This window comes from Lepidochelys kempii, chromosome 20 (genome assembly GCF_965140285.1).
Source record: "Lepidochelys kempii isolate rLepKem1 chromosome 20, rLepKem1.hap1, whole genome shotgun sequence".
Lineage (NCBI taxonomy): Eukaryota > Metazoa > Chordata > Testudines > Cheloniidae > Lepidochelys > Lepidochelys kempii.
Window position 1 is genome coordinate 26,302,991 of NC_136399.1, and position 24,552 is coordinate 26,327,542.

At 45.4% G+C, this 24,552-nt stretch overlaps 1 protein-coding gene across 8 annotated transcripts in view; it reads right to left on the bottom strand.

Moving 5' to 3' along the window:
• Positions 1-2,304: 2,304 nt before the first annotated feature.
• Positions 2,305-24,552, bottom strand: part of SLC44A2 (solute carrier family 44 member 2 (CTL2 blood group)) — a 38,983-nt gene continuing 16,735 nt past the window's right edge. For 3 of the 8 annotated variants that reach the window (XM_073318920.1, XM_073318916.2, XM_073318918.1), the window contains exons 3-22: positions 24,476-24,549; positions 23,238-23,322; positions 22,276-22,360; positions 21,509-21,628; positions 21,255-21,315; positions 20,515-20,641; positions 19,635-19,718; positions 18,657-18,769; positions 17,750-17,881; positions 16,787-16,886; positions 16,407-16,499; positions 16,073-16,157; positions 15,108-15,370; positions 14,893-14,987; positions 13,812-13,915; positions 13,256-13,329; positions 12,483-12,553; positions 12,107-12,195; positions 11,501-11,585; positions 9,330-10,558 (exon numbers count right to left, since the gene is read on the bottom strand). In XM_073318920.1, coding sequence (XP_073175021.1) covers positions 10,437-10,558; positions 11,501-11,585; positions 12,107-12,195; positions 12,483-12,553; positions 13,256-13,329; positions 13,812-13,915; positions 14,893-14,987; positions 15,108-15,370; positions 16,073-16,157; positions 16,407-16,499; positions 16,787-16,886; positions 17,750-17,881; positions 18,657-18,769; positions 19,635-19,718; positions 20,515-20,641; positions 21,255-21,315; positions 21,509-21,628; positions 22,276-22,360; positions 23,238-23,322; positions 24,476-24,549 — 2,062 coding nt within the window. In that variant the 3' untranslated portion in view covers positions 9,330-10,436. Of the gene's footprint in view, positions 7,499-9,329; positions 10,559-11,500; positions 11,586-12,106; positions 12,196-12,482; positions 12,554-13,255; positions 13,330-13,811; positions 14,988-15,107; positions 15,371-16,072; positions 16,158-16,406; positions 16,500-16,786; positions 16,887-17,749; positions 17,882-18,656; positions 18,770-19,634; positions 19,719-20,514; positions 20,642-21,254; positions 21,316-21,508; positions 21,629-22,275; positions 22,361-23,237; positions 23,323-24,475; positions 24,550-24,552 lie in introns of those variants that run through there. The other 5 variants (XM_073318919.2, XM_073318921.2, XM_073318917.2 and 2 more) reach the window with 4 other exon arrangements.

Here is a 24,552-nt window from a genome sequence, read left to right on the forward strand (position 1 = left end):
GACGATCCTGGAAAGCAGTCCACACCCCAAGCCACAGAGGAAGGCAAAAAACCCCCAAAGGTCTCTGCCAATCTGACCTGGGGGAAAATTCTTCCCAAATCCACATATAGCACGCAGTTAGACTCTGAGCATGATGTGAACAAGAACCAGCCAGCTGTAGCCATCGCTGATGCTTCTGAGGAAGGAGAGAAACAAAATACAAATACAGAATAGGTTGTGGGGTTGGGCAATCTCTTTCTGACCCCTGCAGATGACCACCTGAAGCATGAGATGTGAGCAGAAAGGATTTTGGGGAGCCTGGCAGCAGCTGTCCATCCTGTCATGAAGGGAGCATGGGAAGGATCACTGGGTGGCTGCTCACCTCACACCTGTTATGAGGTGGGGTATGGAAGGGCTCAGATCTTCTCATTCCCTGCATTTGTGTGCATGCATGTGTGAGGTTCTTACCCTCAGCACAATGAGGAAGGCTCACCTGACAGGACTTAGACTCACCAGTGGCAGCCCCCCTGCCCTCTTTGAGCGTGGATGACTGTATTTCCAAGCTGGAAAAATGGGAACACTTGCCAATTTCTCCAGTGCTCTCTCCCCTCCCTGTCTTGTTACCATTCTCCATCCTTCAGGGTCAGACTTGGGCAGGAGGGGAGAAGTGGTAGCATCCTCCTCCAGCACTGCCCACAGATTGGGGTCCACCCATGAACAAATGCAGTCTGTGACTGCTCTTTGCCTCAGACCTGAAGGTGGTCAGGTGCCCAGTTCTGCACTACTTACTCAGTTTATTGAAGTCATGTGAGGATTGCAGGATCAAGTCCCTGCTTTGCCAGTCTTGTGAACCTCCCAAACAAGCCATTTCTAGTCAGTTTCCAAGCAAGAGCCAATATTATGCTTGGGTGCATTGTGGCTTTTAAAAATCTGTACATTTCACTTGGAGCAGGTTTCAGACTGTTGGCAAGTTGACAGTGCACATAATAATAACTACAACAGCTCATCCCTTGCTAAAGCAAACCTTGGGTGCGCTGTTCCATTGATATTATTCTCTGAAGAATTCAGTTTATTTGAGAGCCCATGACACTGAAAAAATAACAAGGAGTCCTTGTGGCACTTTAGAGACGAACAAATTTATTTGGGCATAAGCTTTCGTGGATTAGAATCCACTCCATCAGATGCTGAAGTAGCTGCATAGCCATTTCTAATAACTTACAGTTGTGTTACTTGTTAGTTTTAGAGTGCAGACAGACAGCACCTGTAGATTATTATCCTAGTTGGTCTGCGTACACTTATAATTTACTTCATCCATTGTATTGTTTAGATGCAGTCAACAAAACAGGATCTATCTACTGTTGCTGAGAACTCTTCAGTGTAAGGAAGAGGCAGAAAATGTTGTTTGATTTTGGATGGATGGGTGACCCACTGAACAGCCTTTGTTTGGGGAGCACAATTGAGAGAAGAGATCTGAGGTTTTACCAGAGTAGCACATATAGAGAAGAAGTAAGTAAGTAGTAGTAAAAGAAGAAGTAAGTGCCTTTCGGTTCGGTGCTATGGTAGGAGAATTTTTGGTTTGGTTTCTTTGCATTTGCTATGTCAAAGTATCAAAGTGAAAGGGAGGCTGTAACTGTAGGGAAGAAGAAAATGTTGCACTGTTTGTGGAAAATATTGTGGAAGTGTCTAGAAATTTGCCAAGATTTATTTGTAACTCCTTAGGATGATTTTGAGTGACCCAAGTTCCTGGGGATGAGTGCAAATGTCTCCTTAAAATGTCAAGAAACAACAGCCACTGATGGCTATTAGCAACCTTGGAATCCCAGTCTTTGATCCAGACTCAGGGTATGTCTACAGTGTAGTCAGAGGTGTGATTACAGCTCAGGTAGGCATACCTGTACTAGCTGTAACCTAGCTAGCACAACTCGAAATAATAGCAAAGCTGTAGCATCATGGGCCTCAGTGCAGGCTAGCAACATAATGTAATCAAGATCCCAGGTGGGCTTGTACAGCCCATGCCACTGCATCTTTACTATTTTTAGCCATGCCAGCTAGATAGAAGGTGTAATATGTAGACTGCTAGACAGCGTTTTTACCACTGTCATCTACCTCAGCAGTCTGGACAACTCATTGGTAAAGATACAAAGCAGCTCCTCCACACAAGTGCTCCCTGTGTTGCTAGCATAAGTGCTGGACCAATGGTGGAGGAACTCCCTAAAATGACCTGTTTAGGTAAGGCCAAGGAGTCTGATTCTCTCTCTACTGTATTTAATCTGGTCCAGGCCTTGGTCTTGTTGTGTCCTCCCTTTCCCGCAATGAAAATTTGGACATTTGGCGGAATTCAGTCAAACACCCTTCTGTATGTGGTAGAATGTTACTCTGTTATGACAGCAGTGCTGATTTGTTCACCTACCTTGTCAGAGAGAGAAGAAAAGAAAGTAGTGAAGAGATTTCAGTAGACTATTTGTCATGACAGTGTAATCTGGCTAAGGATTAGCCACACAAATCAGAATGATCCATTCGGAAGAAAGCCAAGCTTCAGTCCAAGTAGGCACTTTATTTGTGGTTGGAATGCTGACATTGATATAATGGAATATCACATATACATTGGAAATATACACATACATCCCCACTCAAGGTTGTTGTTTTTTATTTTATTTTGCATAAAAGGCCTCCCTGCATAGAGTGAGCATCTTTGGGAAATCAAAGGAAGGGACAGTTATCACAACAACATAGAAGGGCCAATCCTGCAGTCTTTGTACAGGCAAAATACCATTGCAGGATCAGCCCTGAAGGATCCAGGGAAGGAAATGGAACATGAGTGGTTTACAGGGACATAAAGAGGTATTTTAAAGGCAGTCGGAGACAGTTGTTCTTAAAGGTAAGATAAGCAGTTATGGCTTTAAGATGCAGCTCAGGTAGGAAGAGAAAAAAACTTCTAATCACACAGTCAATTGAGTAACAGAAACAGGCTTCCATAAGGAGATAGAGAGAATCACCAAGTCACAGCATAACAATCAATCACTGGAGTTCATTTTGGGACATTAGCATCCCGCCACGCAGTGTGCATGTGTAAATGTACTAGACTGTCTTTCCAGTCTGAGTGATATGGCAACAACATTAATATTCTGAACAGCTCCTTAATAAAAGATATGTCCCTTTGCTGCAGAAGGCAGGGCCCTGCCAGTGTTTATCTACTTCACCAGGATAAATAAAGAAGCATGTTCATTATAGTACAGTGTGGGTGTAGTTGTCATCTTTAAAAAGGGGGAAGAGGCTACATTACAATTATATCAAGACTATGAAGGCAGAGAGAGGGCTGGTTTCTGGTATTCAATCTGAATTCCATTAGGGTATTTAACTAGGATTTCCTCCCCATCCTGTTCCTTAAATTCCATAGTTTCTTATACTACAACTGAGTCTACAGAATACATCCCAAGCCAAAGCAATGGTTTCTGTGGGAACTATGCTTCCTCATCAACTCTTGTATGCCTGAAAATACAAATCTTTCCATAGTGACTTAAAATGAGCCATCTTATGAGAAAAATATCCTAATAACAGAAAGGCCCTAAAACCCCCTTTGCTGTTGGTCCTTCTGGGCACCTGCTATTTTAGAACTTTATTTCTACAGCAACCAAAATGATTCTATTAGAAAGATAATTAGCAGTTGAGCTGGAGAAACAAGCAGCAGAAATAGACCACCCACAGAGCCTGTCCTTGTGCAAATATCCCTAGCAGTAAAAACAAAACAAAAGACTGTGGAAGAGATGAAAAAGAGCAATAGATGAGCAGAATAATCTTGCACAAAACATTTTGCAAACATTTTCCATTAGATGCCAGTAAATCAAATCTGTAGTTTTGTTTCTGTAACCACTCCTGCCCCCTTACCTAGGTGACCATCTGTCCTTTTGAACATCCCGTATTTGGTGCTTACTATCCCACAGCCCATCTCCGGTAAGTAGCATTTGATCAGGTAATAATCATGCAAAGGATCATGCACTATAAGTCTAGGATTTTGTGACACGAATAAAAAATTGGGGATGAAATAGGGGAAAAGCTGTTTTTTATTTCCTAGAAATGCAGTTGGTCACCCTACCTTTATGATTAGTTTAAAAAAAGTGGCACTGTAAATATGTGATGCGTAACAGGACATACAAAGTTCGGACAGGGTTATATTTTAAAATGGGATGGGGATTCTAAAGGAATCACCAGGAGTTTATGTAAGGGTAGAGTAAGAAATCCTTTAAAGTAGTTTCTGTGGATATTTTTGGCATATATAGCCCCATGGAAGGGATTACTAGCTGTCAGGCACAGGTAGATGATGCCAGGTTTGGAGACTCCACAGCACACAGATTATCTATGTAACAGGCTGTAGTTTTTTCAAAGAGGTGAAGTTTAGCCAATGAGTCATTGATGAGGCAACTCCTGCTTACCAAGCTCAGGTGGGTTTTTTTTTTCCTATTCGATATAGGTTCTTATACTGCGCCCTCATCCCTGTAGCATCTGAGCATCTTCCAGTAGTGAGTTCAGTGACAGAACAAATCACATATAACAGATATTACTTATTTCTCTCATCCTCTCCGCGGAGGGAGAGCAATGGGTGCAGTACAGTGTTTTGGTATGGTTTGTTTTGGGGCCGTTTTGGTTTTTTGGTCAGCGATCTGGCAAGTCTCAGTCATATTTTCTTATATCACAGTGTTGAAGAATAATTTGTCCTATCTACACTAGCAGAGCTTTTACCTCACCAATTCAAGGGGACTGGTTACCCGCTGCTATTGTCAGCAACAGATCAGCTTCCTAATATAGATGCTGCTTCTGAGACCCAGTGGTCCAAAAGACAGTTCTAGGAATATGAAACTCCTAAGTTCCAGTCCAAAGTTCTGATACCAACTCCCAGTGGAAGCTTTGGGCAAGGTCACAGCACATCTCTGCCACAGTTTCCCCAATGATAAAGTAGGGATAATACCTGCCTAACAGGACTTTGGGAGGATTAATGCATTTGACAAGTGTTTTGAACTTGTAAAGTTCTAAGTATTAAATGAATAGCAACATTGCAAAAGCATGTGAGTCTTTTCCATTGGAGAGTGGTTTAGAAGAGTAGCTAGAGCTGCCTCTGCAAACTCAACAACTTGGTCATTTTTATTTAATTATTTAAAACCAAAGCAAAATGTCCAAAGTAACTGGTTTTCATTATAAACACCAACCTTTCAAACGTGCAAAGCTGATAATCAGTTGGAGAGAAAGAAAACTTAACAAAAGATTTTATACATATATATTTTAAAAATCCATCACAAATTTACAGCTGTAATGAGATCATCTATGCTGTGCTCCAGGCTCATGTGACTTTATGGCTAAGGGGCTATACCAGTACCTAAGACCTCTGTTGAACGAAAGAAGCAACGTTGACCAATAACAATACTGGAACTCGTGGGTACAACTAATAAAAACAAAAATGTACAAAACCAAAAAACCCTTTAATATTTCAGATAATAAAACAATTCTCATATCTTACAAAAAATACTACAGGCTCAAAAGGTTACTAGAAATAGGTATAAAAAAAGTAAAATATAACCTTTAGCACAAATTAAATGCTACAAATTAACTGGCCAAATTAACATATTTGGAATAAAGAGTTCCTTTTTGTTTAAAAAAATAAAGAGTCCAGATAACCTCACAATGCCTCTTTACACCTCTGTGTTCCTGCATTATTTGGAAGCTGTAAACCATCCAAATAGCCCCATTTCAATTTGTTTAAGCAGATTAAAAATAATAAATGAAGTCATGAGGTTGACCACCTTTCCTATCCCCAAGAGGGCCCCATCTACATTAGTGAAAATAGAGTAATTCACAAATAGTGGTAGCAAGGGTGGATGCTCTAGTGCAGCCTGAGGCCTGTCCTTTTTCCCCACCATCCTGGCCAACCCTGCTCACTGGTAAAAAAAAAAACAACAAAAAACTGAGTCCTGTCTACTCTGCAGCTTCTACTGTTGCTACCGGAGGCAGAGTTGCACCTGTGGTACATTATCAGTTTTGCCAACATTGGACACAGTCAGAGAGATGACCATTTAAAGGAAACTACAGTGATTCTTAACATGCCTGATAACTTAATTTGCAACACTGGGCTTTCTGATGTTCAGTGGCATTCTAGTCTCGCTTTTTCTCTCACACACATTGCTGGTGTTTCTCTAGGTGAAAGCTGCCCTTGGACTGGAACTTCCCAGCAGGCTCCCCCATCAGATGGTGGCTTTCAAAACTGTGAGGCAAGTTTGTTTGTTTGACCCTTTGGTTTGTTTCACCACAGTTAACAATACTTTTCCATTAGCCAGCTCTTTTTATATATATATATATATATATATATATATACACACACACACACACACATATATATAAAGCAACAATGAGCATCCTTTCTTTCCCATGCATTCACATGGGTTTTTGCATATAATGGTGGATTTTTCCAATAAATCAAAACATGTTAAAGGTACAGAAGCAGCACACTCCTGGACTGTCAATCTCACTGAAGAGACAAAACAAATGACATAGAGCTTTCATCAGTAATACTAATGACTATCCAGAGATGCACATTCCCTGCCAGTGCTTATCTGAGTATTTTGCATTTCCTCTGCTGTTCAAGTTCTACAGCTTGATTAACATTGCAGGTTTCTCTTCTGTCCCTGCCATCATCCATGAAGACAAGGCATTAATAGGTGCGTTCCTCAATCAATGAAGGTATTTAATGTGTCCAACATGGTAGTATCTGAGTGCAGTCAAGTATGTTAGTGATGTTCTAGCGAGCTAATGGAGGAGGTAATGGTCTAGCTTTACTGGTGTGACAGATTTAGTAGTTTTATTTAAAAATTCAATTTGGTGTCTGTGAATCTGTGATTGGTGCTGGCTTTACAATCCTGTAGACTGAATTCAGTCTCTGGAATAGATGGAGATGGACAAAGGCAGGGCAAGTTAACCTTACATCAGTGGGCCTCAGCTGAAAACTGACCAATTCATTTCTTCGATTCTCTCCTGAGACCAACAAGGTCCCAGTAGCGCTGGGTTCTGCAGTAGTGGATACCTGTCCACTAAGGCAGTGGGCTCAGTTTTTACTTAGCAATGCCTAACAATCTTAAGTAGAACTATTGACATTAATTCCTTCTCTCTATCTGAGGAAGGAAAATCCTGCAAAATGCTCTCCAGAAACAATTTCCACTGCTCTGGACGAGCTTGTGGCCAATGCACAGGCTGACAGCCAAAGCCGTCCATCTTAATTTGAGTAAAGGATACTGCAGTTCACAAAGTACTAACAAGGTTTGCATATTGGACTAATAGCACTTAATGCTGTATATTATTATTTGCTCCTGAAACAGAAACGGGGAAGGGACAAATAGAAGTGAAGAGGGCAGTGAGTAAAGAGGAAGCTGCTATGCATCCGAGTGACCTTTGTTTGTCTTGTTCAGAAGTTTTTTCAGGTCAGATGACATGAAGTAAGGCTTTTCGGATGAACCATCGTTACGCTCCAGGTCTTCCACTGCAAGGGGGGAGAGGGTTAAAAACACAGAACTTAAGTACTGCAGGGTTGTAAACACCTCAAACTAGAACCAGTTACTGGGCTTGCCAAGCCTCTTAGGGATAAATTTGCCGGTGCTCTTACATCTACATGCACAACCTTCTCATGATTCAGACTAAGTTGGATGCTCAGGAAAGTGGCTGCAGTCCATGTGATGGTCATAGAAGGTGCAATAAGGAGTCTAGAGACAGACAAGTGCTAAAAGAGCAGATGTAATACTCATCCGTTAAATACCCAGTTGAGATGCGAATTCCCTTCTGCTTCTCACAGGCAGTGCATGTGTGTGTATTCTCTCTTTCTTCTAAAGCCGTTGCTGAATGTAGCTTCCAAATGTAAGCCAGAATTATACTTGTACCGCTCCCATTTTAAAGACAGAGTATTGGACTCCTGAAGGGAGGCTGTTTATCAACATCTGTTTGGAACAGGGAGTCTAAAGTGTTAGGTTACAAATCAGCTAAGACAGAGGCTCCTCCTATATGAACAGAACAGGTTGCTCAATAGTACCATTGCCTGGAAATACAGAGATTACCATTACTTGGGGATAGTGTGGAAAGACAATGCTCACTCATTGTTCTTCAGTGTAGTGTAACTGCTCATGACTTGACTGTAAAGCAAGTCACTTGTTATTTGTTTGGCACAGTTCACCTAGTGTACAACACCCCTGTCAACATACAGTACATACATAATACTTAGGCATGTCCATGGCACAGAATATATTTTTCAGATGCTAGCTGTTCAAAGCAGAGCAGCAGCTCCAGCAAAAGCCATAGGAGAATAGCAGCCAAAATCACAGAGACCATTAGCTTCATAGTTTAGTGAAACAGTCCTGGAATATTTTGAGGGTGATGGCATAGTGATGGCATGAGTATCAAAACCCAGCAACTTTTTCCTAGAAGGATAAGACTCAAAATATGGAAACCTTATTTTGATGGGCATTTGTAATGCAAGATTTGGCAGTGTTCACAGAATTGAGTCCCCAACCAAGAGACTCTTAATCAATCAATCAAAATAAGACAACAAACCCCATGCAACATCCTTCTCGTCCTTGATATAGTAAGGAGAAAATAAGGTGAAGATCCATGGGGTATTTGCGGGCATATGTTTTAGATGCCGAAAACTTTAAAAATTGGCCATCTGTCAAACCTCTCTAGATTCAGTTGTATTATTTCTGTCCACCATCGTGCTGAAACACCTCCCAGATGTAATATCTGCCATTTTCTCTTGCTCTTCTAGTCATTAACACTGGGTACATAATCACAGATTCTTGTGGCATCTAGACTTGATGGATGGTCTAGTGGCTAACGGGAAATCACAGTAGCTACTTAGGGCATCCCTTTCTGTACTATGTAGCTCAGCTTCCGACACCGACAGTCAGTTATCTTCTGCCCGACTGTCCTGACTGCACTGGGCTGTAAGCTAAGAAGGTGCCCAGATCTTATTTGAGATGCCTGGAGGCTATAACCCTGCTTTACCCCCTCCATCTAGCGCTCTCACTGAAAAGTGGGACAAATGTTAGCTGAACTACCTCAGGAATGAGCAGAGTTCTGTGAGCCGGTTACCACAAAGATCCACCATCTTCCATTTAGGTTTCAGAGTAACAGCCGTGTTAGTCTGTATTCGCAAAAAGAAAAGGAGTACTTGTGGCACCTTAGAGACTAACCAATTCATTTGAGCATGAGCTTTCATGAGCTACAGCTCACTTCATCGGATGCATACCGTGGAAACTGCAGCAGACCTAGTTTCCACGGTATGCATCCGATGAAGTGAGCTGTAGCTCACGAAAGCTCATGCTCAAATAAATTGGTTAGTCTCTAAGGTGCCACAAGTACTCCTTTTCATCTTCCATTTAGTTACTAGTTAAGTGAGTAGCCAGCCAGGAAGTGGGAGACAGACTGAAATAATTCTATACAAGTCAAGGTGTACATACAAGTGAAAAGATCAATTAGATTTTTCAATTTAAAAAAAAATTATAAAAAAAAAAATCCTGCCAACTTGTTCATTCCCCCAAAATAACCTTTCTGAAGAGTCAGCATGAGAAAACAGCAACTACAAGTTTCCTACTTTAAACAGAGAGAATTCCACTTTGGGACACAAAGGTTTCCAGGACCCTCGTGGACACAACGGGTTTGAAAGTGAAGGATATGCCACCTAGTAAAGAAAACTTCAGGTCTGCCAGCTTGATTTTGCATAGAAAGAGTAGTGAGAAAAGTAGTTAATTTCTCTTTGCAGCTAGCTGGAGGCTGAGCAATAAAGAGGAAAATATAGTTCCATCCAGAACAGATTGACACATGGGCAGCTGTAAACCTCTTGATCATTCTACAAATTAGTATCTCACCAACTGCAAAGAGAAACAGCTCCCCCGCAAACAGAGCATAGAACGGGACAAAGCAAAAGTGAGTCAATTTGTAAGGAACATTCCAGAAGTAGCTACAATGCCCCTTCCATTATAGGCAATTGAGAGTAGAGGAGGATGCAAGTTAATTTTTTTTAATAAGTGAGATATACACTACCCTGTGTATATATAAAGCCAAATTTGGCCTCTGTGGAGGCAGAGTCTTGTTAGTTAGGTTAGCAAAATGTTACCTTTCATGCATTAATGGAGGAGATGATTGTGTCAAATGCACAAGAGTCCCAATTGCAGTTCCACCCATTTTGGTACAAGAATATCAGTTAGGGGGAAGAAACATAGATTTGATACAGCATTCACCCACTTGCACTGTCCTTCCAAAATCAACACCTCCTCTACCCTCAAGAATTCCAAGGACAAGCAGCTGAAAATCATGCACCACCAGGGTGGACCCTTGGAATAATGCCACACAGTTACAGATTGGCTGGGGGAGCACAAGTCTTCTACAAGACACCCACATGTGCTAGCCCTCCCTGTTCAGAAAGTTGAGCCCTATCCTTGGCTATCAGCACTTTTGGATGATTCTAGGCTCCCCTTCAGCAGGATTTCACTCAGCTCTGGGGACATGTAGTAAGGTCGCTCAGGAGATCCATCATTCCTCTCCAGGTCTTCACCTTTTCACAACCCCAGGAAGATGAAGGAAGCGGCCACGGAAAGGAGGAATGAGAAGCAGTGGAGGAGCAAGGGGAGCAGCACAGCAAAAACAAGAGAGGACGACAGAGGGAGAGAAAAAAAGAAGGAAAAACTCACATTAGTTGCAATTAGATTCCACCACCGAGATCAAAGCACCAAGAAATTTAGAGAGACTAAAACAGATTACAGAGAGTCTACTCTTGGGCTACAAATTTCTTTTGCTACCAAGCAAGGTGTACAGGAGCTGCTTGTTAGAGTAGTGATGGGGGTGGTGAACAGGGAGAAGCAGAAGAGAACTTCAGAGTTTTAGAAATGATAGAAGGAGTTAGCTTTCAGGGGTTCTTCCATCCGTCTCATTTTATTCAGGGTTTTAAATCACTGATGCAGAGTTGGTGCATGTGCATTTCTGTACGCAGTTCTTAGGGGAGATTTTGAAAACTTGTACTTCTAAATCCTCTGGCATTTTTGAAAGATTTCCCCACGTGCTCCAAGCCCTGGGCACATCCTTCCCATTGCAGCCCATGCACAAAAGGCAGCATTTGAGAGGACTGGAGCTGTGATGCAGAAGGCAGAGGAAAGCTGGCGGTTTGCAAGTGCCCATAACAGTCTTTAATGGTAATGAGAAGTATGGGGAAGCCCTAGACTAAGGAAAAAATTATGACACTTCAGTTCTAGGGAAGGGGAGGATGGAAATTGGAGGGTCCCTTTGTGGTGTGCTGCCCTCTTTTATAAGCAGAAGCCATGTCGGTGGAAGTAGTTCAGTAGAGCAGAAGCAAACTATGAAGTGACAAGTAGTGAAAGAAAGGCCGCGTAAGTCAAACACAACAGAACAGTTCCACAGGCCAGCCGTCTGGGATGACAGAGGTATAGCTACAAAGTAATACTCAACTGAGCACCAAAATCCCTGAGGCCCAGTTACTTACAGAAGCAGAGGAAGAGGGTATCCACACACATGGCATAGACGCTGAAGAATCCATGTGCAATGAGATAGGAGCCCACAATCACAGTCTGTAAGAGAAACCGGGTTGTCACCTCAATGCCAAACCTAATTATTTTGGGGAAGTTCTCTGCCCTGTGTTAGGAGGTCACAGTGATCCCTTCTGGTCTTGAAATCGATAACCTGATACCAGTATAGAGAGCAAAAGCTCTGTCCCTTGAAAGAGAGAAAAGACGTGCTGAACTCCACGCACAGTTCCCCCTTCCATTTCCATAGGAAAAGAGAAACAGCCCTGCCCAACCTGATTCAGACACATGGAGGCTCAAGCAGCACCAGCAAATGGAAGCTGGCCAGGCTTGGCTCAGTGCAGCCGCCTGGAAGTGCCTATGGGGAGATGTGCTTCTGCATTAATTGGCTGACTCTGCAGAGAAGCCAAGGTTTGAATGGGAAACTGAGAATGAGCTCTCCTTGCTCTACAAAGAGGGACTCCTGGAGGACAGTGAGTAGGGGAAGCTTTCTCTGCTCAAGCTGCACACGTTCTGGAGAAAGGCTAATGTCCCTAAATTCATTGTAAGGCAAGTAAGATACCCACCAGAATAGGGACCCAATAGTAATTGAGAGGAGGTGCAGTGTCCTGAACCAGTTTTATCCGCTGAGTGAAGAAGAAAAAGGCAAGGATTCCTAGAGAGGAGAAAATAATAATACAGATGTTTGTGAGATGCACTAGTTACAAGCAAGAAAGGGCAGCATTATAGGGGGCTGACGGGGGAGGAGGAAGGTGAATTTAGAGACCTAGTAGGGGAATTATGGACAAGAAGTTAGTTCCTGGAATGGCTGGGGAGATTTGCAAGGAGTTGAGAAGATGCAAAGACATGCAGCTTTCGCCAGTCTTTCTACAACACCAGGGTTCAGGGGGAGGGGCTGTAATCAAAGTAAGCCCTGGAAGAGGACTGAGATCCCAAACTTACCAACACTTCCCACGATGAGGAGTTTACCAAGGAAGAGCAGAAAATCTGTGACTTTATCTAAAACAGCCACCCTGAAAACAGAGAGATGTGAATGTCTTTCCATACCCTCCAGGATGGGGGGGGGGGAAAGAGGCAAAGTGCATCCAGGCTCCCCCAGGGGCTCTGTGATAAAGACAACCCAGGATAAGAGTCGCTAAAGACACAATGGGTTGTGCAAACCTAGAGCCAGTTTGCATTTCCCACCTGATATGTGGCAGATAAACAGACCTTGGATCTCCATAGTGAGAGTCAGTTGTTCACACAGGCCTCTGAAATGGTTTCAGATACAAATGTCACCTTTACATATCCCTAGATAGGCTGCTTCCCAGAGGGACTAGAATCCTCCCTGTCCTCTTACTTCTAGCTACTGCCTCTTATTTTCCATTCCCAACACATCTTTTTCCACAGGTCACCTATCTATCCGTGAAAAGAAAAGGAGTACTAGTGGCACCTTAGAGACTAACCAATTTATTTGAGCATAAGCTTTCGTGAGCTACAGCTCACTTCATCCAGACTAACACGGCTGCTATTCTGAAACCTGTCTATCCGTGGTCACCTCTCCATCCGTGGCAAGGCATCCAAAGCCATTTTCATAGATTTGGCTGTACCCACGTCATGCCTTCAGTTAGCTACCCTGGCCAAGCCTGGTAAATAGCAGCCCTGGGGAAGAGGAGCCATTTCCTTGTTGGGTAGTCTTGGAGGAGGGAGGATTCCATCAGTTTCCAGGTTCTTACCTGATAATGTTCCTCATGAGTAGGAAGAACGCATTCTTGGCTGAAGTGCAGAAGTTGGTGCCATAGATGGCAATCTGGGACAGATCACAAAGGAGGACACAGAGAAGAAATGGGGTTACTCAGTAGGCATCATGGTCTTTTCCAGAAGATTTTGCCCTGAAGCCTAAAGATTGTCAACAAACTGTCACTGTACAGGTTAGTCATTCAGAGCCGCATTAGGGTAAAGAGACCCACCTCCTCTCCTCCTCCGCCCCCCCCCCTTTCACCACACTGCCAGGGCAGAATGTGCCAAGCGGCCGTTCTGTCTGAAGCCTGTGCCATCTTCACTAGTACACAGGACAGATCTGATCTGCTGATACTGTGTACACTGCTGGATGTTGGGTCACTCACATAAGACAGCCAATGCCTCTTAAGACCTAAATGAGATCGTCATGGAGCTAGGGGAAGCCAACCATTGATGGGGTGGGAAGGAGTGTTCAGAAGCAGTCCCTTTTTGAGAATCTCCAAATCCCCATTCACTGGATGTTTGGTGGCATTCTTAAACTAGGGTCCTCACCATGATGTATGCGTTCCTGTTCAGGAACTTGATAAATTTTTCCAGGCACCAGAAGCAGCATTTGAGACAGGTCAGCAGGAACTTGGCAAACTTATTCTCAGCAGCTAAAAGCACAAGAGACACAGTGGAAAGAGTGTGGAGCAGAAGAGAAAGTTGTTCTTTGAAACAGCAACTCTTCAAGTATCAAAAATCTCAGCACCACACACCTCGCTCTCTGCAACACATCTCTCCAACCCCGATCCTGTGCACAGTTCCCACCCATATCTGTTCTCCAGCCGTTTCTGTTTGCTCCTTTCAGCTTAAGCCTATGTCACAGCACCATCACTTTGGCAGATGGAGCTGGCAGCTACCTTCTCTTGCACAGCTACTTTCAGGAAACATAAACCAATTTTCTTTTTTAGCTATCCACTATCAAAAGCATCCTCAGAGAAGAAGCAAGCAGCAGTCCCTCACTTCATCCTGAGCATCCGATGAGAGTTTTAGGTTGGGTATTCCAGTTAGCCACAGCCATCACGCCAGCGGGAGCACTGGGATTTTAGTACTCTCATCTGGAGTGAGAGCCCTACCCACTGGACTGTACTACTCCTGTGGACAGAGAGGATACTCTGGAGAATCGTACGGGGGAAAGGTCTCACGTGTCGCTCTTGTGCTTTAATTCACGGTCACTGAGGTAATTTGGTTAGAACAGGACTGTAACAGGGTATCAAGTGCAGTTCTGCACAGAGGTCCAGAGCCATTCTACTGACTCACTGCCAATCAGACCAGCTGGGTTAGTGCCTACCCAAGAGGAGTATGTAAGGTCTCTCTACTCACAAAGGCAGAAAGATCTAGAGAAGAGTGGGTCTGACAGAGAAAGCCTTTAGGAACAGCTAGGCTCAGAAGGAAGCACAGAGTAGTACCTATGTTTAAATTCAGTAATAAGATACAAAGATAAAGGAAAAGGGCAAGTTTGGAGTAGAACAGGAACACCATCTGCTTACACGGACCAAATTATTCTGAGTTGTGACTCGACATGGAGAAACTTTGCTCACCTTGTTTGTCCCTCCACCTGCCCTTTCCCAAACTATCCTCAACTGGGTACCTTTCAGCCTGTGATCCAGATACTCCAGAAGGACCCTGATGATCTGGACAATGGCAAGAATCAGAGACCCAAAGGCCAATGAGCCAGTGTGATACCTGCCACGGGGAAGAGGGCCTTGATTAGATGCAGCTTCTTGGCATTTTTGCTTTTACATTATTTCTCCTGTAGCCAACAAGAAAACCCACACCCCTCTTTGGAAAAGCTCCAGTGCTCACCTGAGTGCCCGGCCGAAGGAAGAGAAGAGGGGAAAAGCCGGTATGTCATCAGGTTTCTTGAAGGCCCAATAGTAGGAAGCAAAGGCTCCGGCTAGCGTGACCTGGCCCAGCGCAATCACAAAGTTGGCCAGCCAGAAGAACATAAAGGCATTATAGATCTGGAAGACGATGAGGTATTTATGGTAGGCTGTCTCGCCCCCATAGAAAGCAAAGAGGCAGCGGGCATCTGGGCACTGCTTGGTGATGTTGGTCATATTGAATGTCTAGAGAGAATTAGAGACGCTCAGATACTGCAGAGATGAGGACCACACAAGAACCTAGATAGACAGTAGTTCTCGCCAACCCAAAAGCCACTTCTGGAGTTTGAGTCCAAGAAATTATTCTTCTCTTCTCATACACCACGTTCAATCCCACAAGCAGTTGCATTTCAGATGGGTAAAAGAACTTGTCTACACACACTACTCACTGAGTCCCTGGGAGTACTGTGAAGATCTCTGGTGCCTCAACATCACAAGGATGAGGGGTAAAGGCATGAACTAAGCTCAAGGCGGGGAGTCAGGAACTTCCAAGTTCTAATTCTTATTCAGACACAGGACTTCCTTTGCAACCTCAGCCAAGTATGTGCCTGAGTTTCTCCTCTGGAAAATGGGAATATATATATTTCCCACTCTCGAGGGGCTTGGAGAGGGAGAGGGTTAAGTATACACAGTGGTTAAAGGAGGATTCTGAGGAGGAGGAGAGCAATCAACAGATACGAAGAGTGTAAACATGAACAAAGGGCGGTGAGGGGAGGGTATAGTTTAGCTAGCCTGAGAGACTGTCACAGCAAATAGGAGCCATATGGTCCTTCCAGGGATGGAGGCTACAGTAGCCGCCAAATTGGCTTTTGCACAATATGTCTGCTCAAGAGACTAATCTTATTAAGTCCAACATGTTCAGTTGTGACTATTCAGAGAGCCCCTCACCTCTGGTATGCAGGTCTGCCCAGCGTAATCACAGTTAGACTCGTTAAACACCTTGTAGACAGCCTCATTAGAAGTAGATAAAAAACTGGGAAGAAGCAGTTAAGGGGATTCAACTTTAAGGAGACTGGACCCAATTCTCTATCTGTCCCACACAGACCTGCTCTTACCGTCCTGTTTATCACCCCTTTTTTTTTTTATTATTTAATCATGAGACTGGATACATGTAAGTAAATAATCCCACAACATTTCTAGCCTTCTGAGGGATGTGTGATTTCTGCCCCCACCACACCAGGGGTTCTTTGCGGGTGGAGGAGAGAGGAAGATGGAAGGATACACAGCGGTGCTGGCCCAGTAAGCAATGCAGAGACACACCAGGAAGAAGGTGCACAGAGGAAACACCAGCGACATCATGATATGACCAACAGCCCTGCCAGGGAAGAGAGAGTCAGTAAAAACAACAAAAATCCTCTCATTGCAAAGGAAATCCAAACAGATGGAGTAGAAACCATCCACAGACAGCAGCTTGCTTTGCATAGGCCCCAAACCTCCCACCACAGGTTTGGAATTGTGACTGTGCAGCCATCTCTATCATGGGCCAGAGGGGGAAACTTGGCTTGTGGGTTAGACCCAGCAAGAGTTGGTCTTCGCCATTCCCCCTAAGCGAGCACAGCACTCTCTATTGCATGCGGCTGCTGCAGTCCCCACAAAGCTCACCTGCTGGCTTCCTTGATGAGCGCAATGGCAATAAGGATCCTCTTGCGGAGGAAGATGAGTAACAGGATGATGATCACCTCTATGATGCACAGGATAATCACTGAAAGAGAGAGGGGAAAACTGGAGTCGTACCATGATCAGAGCTCTGGATGCCAGCAGTTTCTTTGTTGTAGGATCCTACAATGCTGGCCCCTAGATATGAGAGCAGCACACCTTGAAAAGACCACCTCTTCTTCCACAGAGTCCTAAGGAAACCCACCAACTTTGGGTTGGGGGTAGCATTACCACTAATACACCTGGGTTTAAACTCTCCAGAGGTTATGAGCATAGATATCCTCTGTAGGGGACGGTCTACATTTTTTTCCAAAGAATTGACCAGGCAGTTGTGCGACGTGATTGTCCTCCTTAGACGTTGGCTTCTGAAGGAGTTCTCCCTTCTTTCCAGTTCCCAGGCGTCCAGGTTGCAAGAGGGACAAAAACTGGTGGCCTTCTCAGCAGCCTCAGCAAAAAGTCAGAGGACTGAAGGGCCATGGAGGATGAACTCTCTTCCCTTCACATCCCCAGAGGAGCTTGGGAAAAAGGCACATGTCCTGCCACTGCCCATGCTGATGGGCCTGTTGTGGAGATTGAGGATTCCTGTCTCCAGGAGCAGTCAGTCCAGCACTGAAATTCACATCCCCCCCAGCCAGGCATTTCTGCCTTTCGGATGCAGCCATGAACACAGTCCCATGATTGGGACATCACATATGGAGGTACATGAGTTCTTGCTGTGCCCCCCTCTAAGACCACCATCTCCTATTCTTGCAGGACAGCGGGACCTATAACCTTCATGATGTCTTATTTTCTAGCCTCTTCCTCCAAACAAACAAGCACAAGAGATGAGCATACAGGAGCGCTTGTTGTCCCACAGCCCCATGTTTGTTTGCATTGCACCAGGCCCAGTAGAGCAGAAGAGAGACTTACTGAAGGCCAACCACGTTTGCTTCAGGTGGAGATAGACATGCAGATCAGTCTGGAATCCCAGGTCCTTCAGGGAGACATCAGAGCCTGCTTCTCCTTTTAGTCGGGCGTATTCCATGTAACAGTGGAAGATTCCTGCAGTGGAAAGCAGAGATTTGACTGCCTTAGAGTAAAACTGTTAGCCTCTGATTAACCTCATGCTCAGAGTATCTGCTACCCAGCGGGAACTATCCTTAAAAGGAGACCGTGGGGAGGGTCTGTCAGCTCTTTGGGATGCAAGAACGAGGAGGCTTCAGTAAATGCATACCTACAGGAGCAACTGCTGTCTAACCATTCAGGGAGCTCTAGGCAAAGACACAAATGATAACTGGAGAGGGCCTCTGGCCCCAGCCCCATACAAGCTAGGGTTAAGCGACAGACCAAAAGATGGCAGCCAGTTTAGTCAGGTCTCCCCTCCCAGCAGATGTTCATGTGTGTTCCCACCCTGGTCTACACAAAAGGTACATGCTGGATATGGTCCAAACTTGCCTTCTTCCTGGAGCTTACTTAATTTTTATTGTTAATGTAAACAAACTTCTGACTAAGGTTGGCTGTTCCGCAGCTTTTCCTTGCAAAACTCCCTGTCCCTCTGCCTCAGAGAGGGATATTCCCATCCCCTCTTGTATCCTGGGTTGGAAATAATAGGATCCACCTGCTAGCATAAGTCAGTGGAAATAACTGCATCTTCAGCCAGAAGAGCCCTGCAACCCTACTGCAGTATCACAGTGAAACAAAAGAGACTAGAACACAGACTGAGCGGCTGTGACCTAAGTCACTAAACCAATCTCAGATAGTTCTGCAGGGTGAATGCAAGGAGAGAATCCCTGGAGCCAGCCTCATGTCAGAGACCCTGGGCTCAACAGCCACTCACCATATCCGAGCACCAAGATCACCAGCACAATCATAACCCAGATCATGATCCCAGCAAGGAAGCGAAGCAGGACAATGAAGATGAAGCTGATCACCAAGGCAATCACTAGACCTCTGTGGAGGGGAGAGAGTGGCAAGTTCATGAGCACAGAACCACATGCAGAAACAAGCCCATGTCAGAGCGTCCCATTTTCTGTGCCCTGCAGCTTTGTTCCATTAACTGATTTAGTCTCTCGTTTTTTCCTGTGAACTTTAACAACAGTGGAAGGTGCTAAGTTGGCAGCCGTACTGATGGAAGTCCTCTGTCCCCAGAGCAGATGCAACACAAGCAGCATCAGAGCAAACTTTCCCCTAAACTGCCTTCTCTGTGTCTCTCAATCCTGGAGGAGGGGGGAAGAGGTCAGTCCCCCAGTGCCTGTTCAAATCCTTGGTCTCTAGATGGGGGCTACCAACACGGGGGGCAGTTTGTCCTGGCAACACGTATCCTGCTAAGAACTGGACCGAGACCCAACAAACTCATTGCACACAAGATGCCCAACTGTCAGAGCTGAATGACTCAGCCACTGCCACATTGGTGGTGGATTAGAATCTGGAGGGGGGGGACACACCAACAAACTAAACAAAGAAACCACTCTGGATTCCATTCAGATCCCAAGCCAGCCAGTCTCTCTAAACTCCTTTATTTTAGCATAGTTCCACTACCACCTTTTTACCATCAGCAAAGTGGAGTGGAAAAATCCCCACCACAACCCTCATTACATAGGGAATAGAAAAACCCTACAGCTTCCATAACCAGCAAGCTTTGATACATGTTCATTCAAATGCCGCACTGTTCTCAGACAGCACATGTTCTGCCAGACTCTGCACCCATTAAGTGCTAGCAGCTCCCTGGCTCCGTTCCCATACAGCTCTGTTTGGAAGGGGATCGGACATCATGCTCTTTGTATGCATTAGCTGAGCCATTCAGTTCTCTGCTTACATTATTATCCAGTACCAGGAAACTGTGTAATCTTCAAAGATCTTCATGGCCAGTTGTCTTGCTTCCAGAACCACGTTTGCTTTTCTGGAATTAAAAACAGCAGGGAGTTGGGGGGAGAGGGGAGAAGAGAGGCATGTCAGTTTTTGATCAACCCCGCACTCTTTATAGGTCGACCAAGGCCCTCCTGGTGCCGGGATAAGAATTGTTCTCACTGAACATCCTCAAAGCTACCTCATTGTCCTCCTTCAGATCCCTTTTTAGAATTCCGCTGTGATGCCTACAAACATTTTGTTAGTGACTGGGCGGTTGTTGTGCACTGACCGCTGCCCGGTGTTTCTTCCCTGTATTCCCCCAGTTGTGTGTCAGTCTCTACCCGTTTCTGGTCTTTATTCTTGGACTGTAAGCTCTTTAAGTCAGGGACCCTCTGTTTGTTCTGTGTTTGCACAAAGCCTGCCACAGTGGCTTCCTGGTCCAAGACTTTAGATAAGCTATTACCAGCAGGACAGTGGGGTGGGAGGGGGTATTGTTTCATGGTCTCTGTGTGTATATAATGTCTACTGCAGTTTCCACGGTATGCATCCGATGAAGTGAGCTGTAGCTCACGAAAGCTCATGCTCAAATAAATTGGTTAGTCTCTAAGGTGCCACAAGTACTCCTTTTCTTTTTGCAAAGACAGACTAACACGGCTGTTACTCTGAAAACTGGTCCAAGACTAAGGCTCTCAGGTGCTACCGCAACACATGTAAATAAGCATTATTTCATGGCAACTTATTTACCATGATGCCTTCTGGTCATGTTCGAACGTGACCGAGTTTCCTAACGAAGACAAGCCCATAGGCACCCAGGATACCTCTCCTCAGAGATGAGGCTCAGAACTCACTTGGCCCCTTCCACCAGCTCTGTCACGTTCCTTTTTGTTTGTCCCCATCCATCATCAAAGGTCGTCTCGTTCCCAACCATGATGACCCCTTTCTTGGTGTTGATTGCTGGTAAACACCTGCGTGCCACTGAGGGACAAAGTACAAGAGGCACAGGTGCATTTTGTAGAGCAAAGCAGTCTAATCGCCACTTGCCTCATCAGGAAAATCCAGTACCCTCAGGTAAGGCTAACAGGAAGTGCTTTACACAAGTGTCAATATCACTAACCCCATTTTACTTCTATGGAAACTGAGGCACAGATTAGGGAAGGAACTCCGCCACAGTTCCACATCAGATCAGCAGCAGAGCTGGGTTTAGAACCTGGCTGGTTCCCTTGCTCTCATCACCATAAACCCAAACCCAGCAGCTGGTCTGCTCCTGCTCTTATCTAGCAGTTTAATGGGGATTTTGCTCAGTACCCTGTCCCAGCTGGTTGGATGTACCACTGGGGGAAGGAAGCTGTACCCTTTTATTTGCAGGTCTCTTCCAAGCAACCTGCAAGGGAATGAACTGGAGCAAATCCTAGGTAGGGGGACATAGACACATGGAGACCAGCTGTGTGCAAAGCTATCTTGGATGTACATTGCCCTCACATGCTGTTGCACAAGAGGCAACAAACCCTGTCTGAACTCATACACGACCCATATTCAGTTCCCAGGAGCCTTCCCAGCCTCTTTTCCTTCGTTCCCCAGTCAGACTTACAAGGTTTGCTGGGAGTGATCATGGCCGGACAGTCTCCATCCCTCAGCACTTCCGGGACGCTCTAGAAGAGAGAGAGACAAGTTTAAATGAAATTCTCGCCTGAAAATTTCTACACCATTCACTCTTCCTCTGGAGAAACATGCAAGCATCAGGTTAACATCAGAGAAAGAAGAGTCTAGAATGGCACCACACTGGAACCAGTTTTGAACAGTTTACTTCTAAAATACATCCCTTTCCTTTAATATAAAACTCACCTTCTGCTGATTGTTAAATTCTGGGACGCAGAACTGCTTGTAGTATTCAAAGTCTTTGGTGAGCTGTGTCCTGACTTTCAGGTACGTGAGATACCGGTCTGGGCACTTATTCACACAAATCTGAAAGAGTTCAGATATGCACAGTATGTAAGACTGAAAGAACTGAGTGGGGCTGTATAAGATCTAAGTATCATTATTAATCAGAGAGGAGCGGATGAGACAGACACAAGGTCACTGCTCCCTCTTGGGTGAGGGGCAGGAGTCTGCTAGCTGGCGTCCTGTCCATTCACTCTCAGCCTACAGTTCAACTCTTGCCCATTGTGCCATAAACCTCAAAGCAAATCAACAGCAGAAGCCACTCATTTTGCTCCTCTTCCTGCACCTTTCCCTGTTGAGGCTCTCAGTTGCTGTTGCAATGCTCAGGCACAACCAAGAGAGGGCATCCCGCACTGTAGCTCCTCTCTCCTTAAACACTGAGAGACACACAAACACCAGGAGACATGTGCTCTACATACCTGGCACAGTACCCAGTGCCCACCCCGTTACAGGATTCACTCATGGCTGACTGGAAAGCAACACCCCCTGCTCCCCGGGCGGTGGTCTGTGTGTTATCTGCAAGGACATTTGCTAAAGATAGCATGTGGGACATTGCAAAGCTCTTATTTAAAACCTTCCAAATGAGAACAAAGCAGGGGTTGGGGCCCCAAGAAGAGAAGCAGCAACAAGTGGTGTTTGGGAGCATGAGAAGCTGCGGAGAGCTGTATTACCTGTTTGGTCGGACACTGGAACTCCAGCAGTACCAAGGGGCTGGCGCACTTCATGATGTTGAAGTAAAACAGGAAAGGCTTGTTCCTGCAAACAAGACAACATTTCAGTTTCTGGAATCTCCTGTCCAAGAGGGGAACAAACCTCCCACACCACCTATTCTAGTCCAGGCCTGCAGTGAGACCCTGTGCTGCCTTGCCCATCCAACAGCAGTGGAGAAGTCACATTGTCCTCCCACAGCCATGACAGTCTTGTGGTTTTGAAGCATTTATACTGCTTCCCTTTCAATATGCCGAAGAGCTAGAGCAGGAATCTAAAGTCAAACGCTGTCCCACCAGGCTGGAGAACCTAGTTCTAATCCTGCTCTTGTATCTGGTTCCCTGGGAAATGGTCTAGAGGTTCATCTCCTGGGGTGAGAGACTCGCAGCAATACACTTCCTGGCTGATTAGAACTGGAGCTGCCAAACTTGGAAAATCACAGTGACCCACACTTGGGTGTGATTTGAGACTAAAAGGTGGTGTTGCTCAGCCTGGGTCCGTAGCCTCTACCTGCAGCTCTAGTAGTCTCTGCTGGTTTGATCAGAGCTCTTCTCGCTTTGCCTAGTCTCAGGCAGTGGCAAGTGGAGGGGGGTTCTCACACAGCCTGAAAAATGGAAGGTAGCACTGAGCAAACAGATAGGATTGTTGATGTCCCGTTTATACCTCACAGGAGCTTGGGGGTGGGGGGACAGAAGGAAAAGGGCAAATCCCACAGGCAAATCCTAGCAGCCAGAGGCAGGGAGGAGAGGAGATACAGTTGAATGGGGTTGTAGGGAGCCAAGAAATCAAGGATGTAGTATTTTGAGGCTATATTTCTTCAGGAGGAATTATGGAGCAAAGACAGGACATTACTCAGTGTTCCCATTTAATGGCAAACCAGCTTTCCTTGCAGTCTTTTAAAAGAAGAGTGATCTCAGACACATACTCATTGGGAGTTCCCAGCTGGCCACAGAACTGCCCGCGACTGTCTGTGGGGTATATCACCTTCCGGGGGTCGCCATGTGTCCATGCTGAATGGGAGGAAAAAAAAGCTACGATTAACCAGGCAACCTTCATTTCCTTCTCCCACCTCACCTGCTGTATCAACCTGCTGAGTCAACCATTTGCCAAGGACCTCCCCCAGTTAGCAAGTGATCTCATATAAACACCCTCCTCCCCAAACAAATCAGTGGGACAGCCTCATCATGGGTAGCCCCACCCAGAAGTCCCCTCTGTGCTGATTTGACATGACTGTAGATACATGGATCAGTCTCTTCCAGCCTTCACATGAAACAGGAGCAGATGGAAAACTGAGGTAGGGCATGAAATGACAACCTGCTCTCATGAGTCTTCAGCTGCTGAAGAGCTAAAGGGATTGTCCCAGGGTGGCTGGGCCCTGTGAACAGGCCAGGTCTGGCTCTCTTGTGCCAGAGTCGGTGGGCCCAGTTGAGCTCATTAAAGGGGATAGGGCTCCATGTGGGGCTAGGAAGGCCTGTCAGAGGACAGGAAGAGGAGTGATTGGGACAGATTGTTCCTGAGGACAGAAGCCACAGAGAAGTGGAGCTAACTCTGGGAATCGATCCCTGGAACAAGGGGCCAGGTGCTCAAGGAGGTAACCCTGGTGCCAGCGTTCCAGAAGAAGGGAAGCTGGGTGAAAATGGGAAGCTGCAAAAAGCAAGATTACCAGAAACCCCTAGGAGGAGAGGTCACAAAACACTAGAACAGAGGTGAGCTGAGGAACTAGTTTTGCTGGTTTGATTAGGTTTGGACAATAAACTTGCTTCAGTAAGACTGGCCATGGCAACATATGCTTGAAAACTGGGGAGAAGCCCTGCCACGTCACAGTCAGGGATCCTGCTTCGAGGAACAGGGGCGACTCCACCTGCAAGAGGAGAACCATCCCTCCTACCCAGAGACATCACCTGTTAGTGGCTGGGCAATGGGTACTGTGCCAACTACTGCCCTGTGAGCCACCCCCCTCACACACGTGTAACATCACAACACACTAAGCATTTAATCACTTGTCAACCTGGTGTTTTTACCCCAACCAAGCATCTGCTGTACACCAATGCCTTTTTAGGACCTGTCCCCGCCAGGATCTGAGTCTAGAGGTGTCGAGGGTGACAAATGCCACTCTGTTTTCTAAAAAACAGAGAAAGGAAGAGAGGGCCATATGCTACCTACCTACGACTCCCACAATGACATAGCCAAGGATGGCGATGAGGAGGAGGATACAGCAGATGATGTCAGTGCAGCCCCTG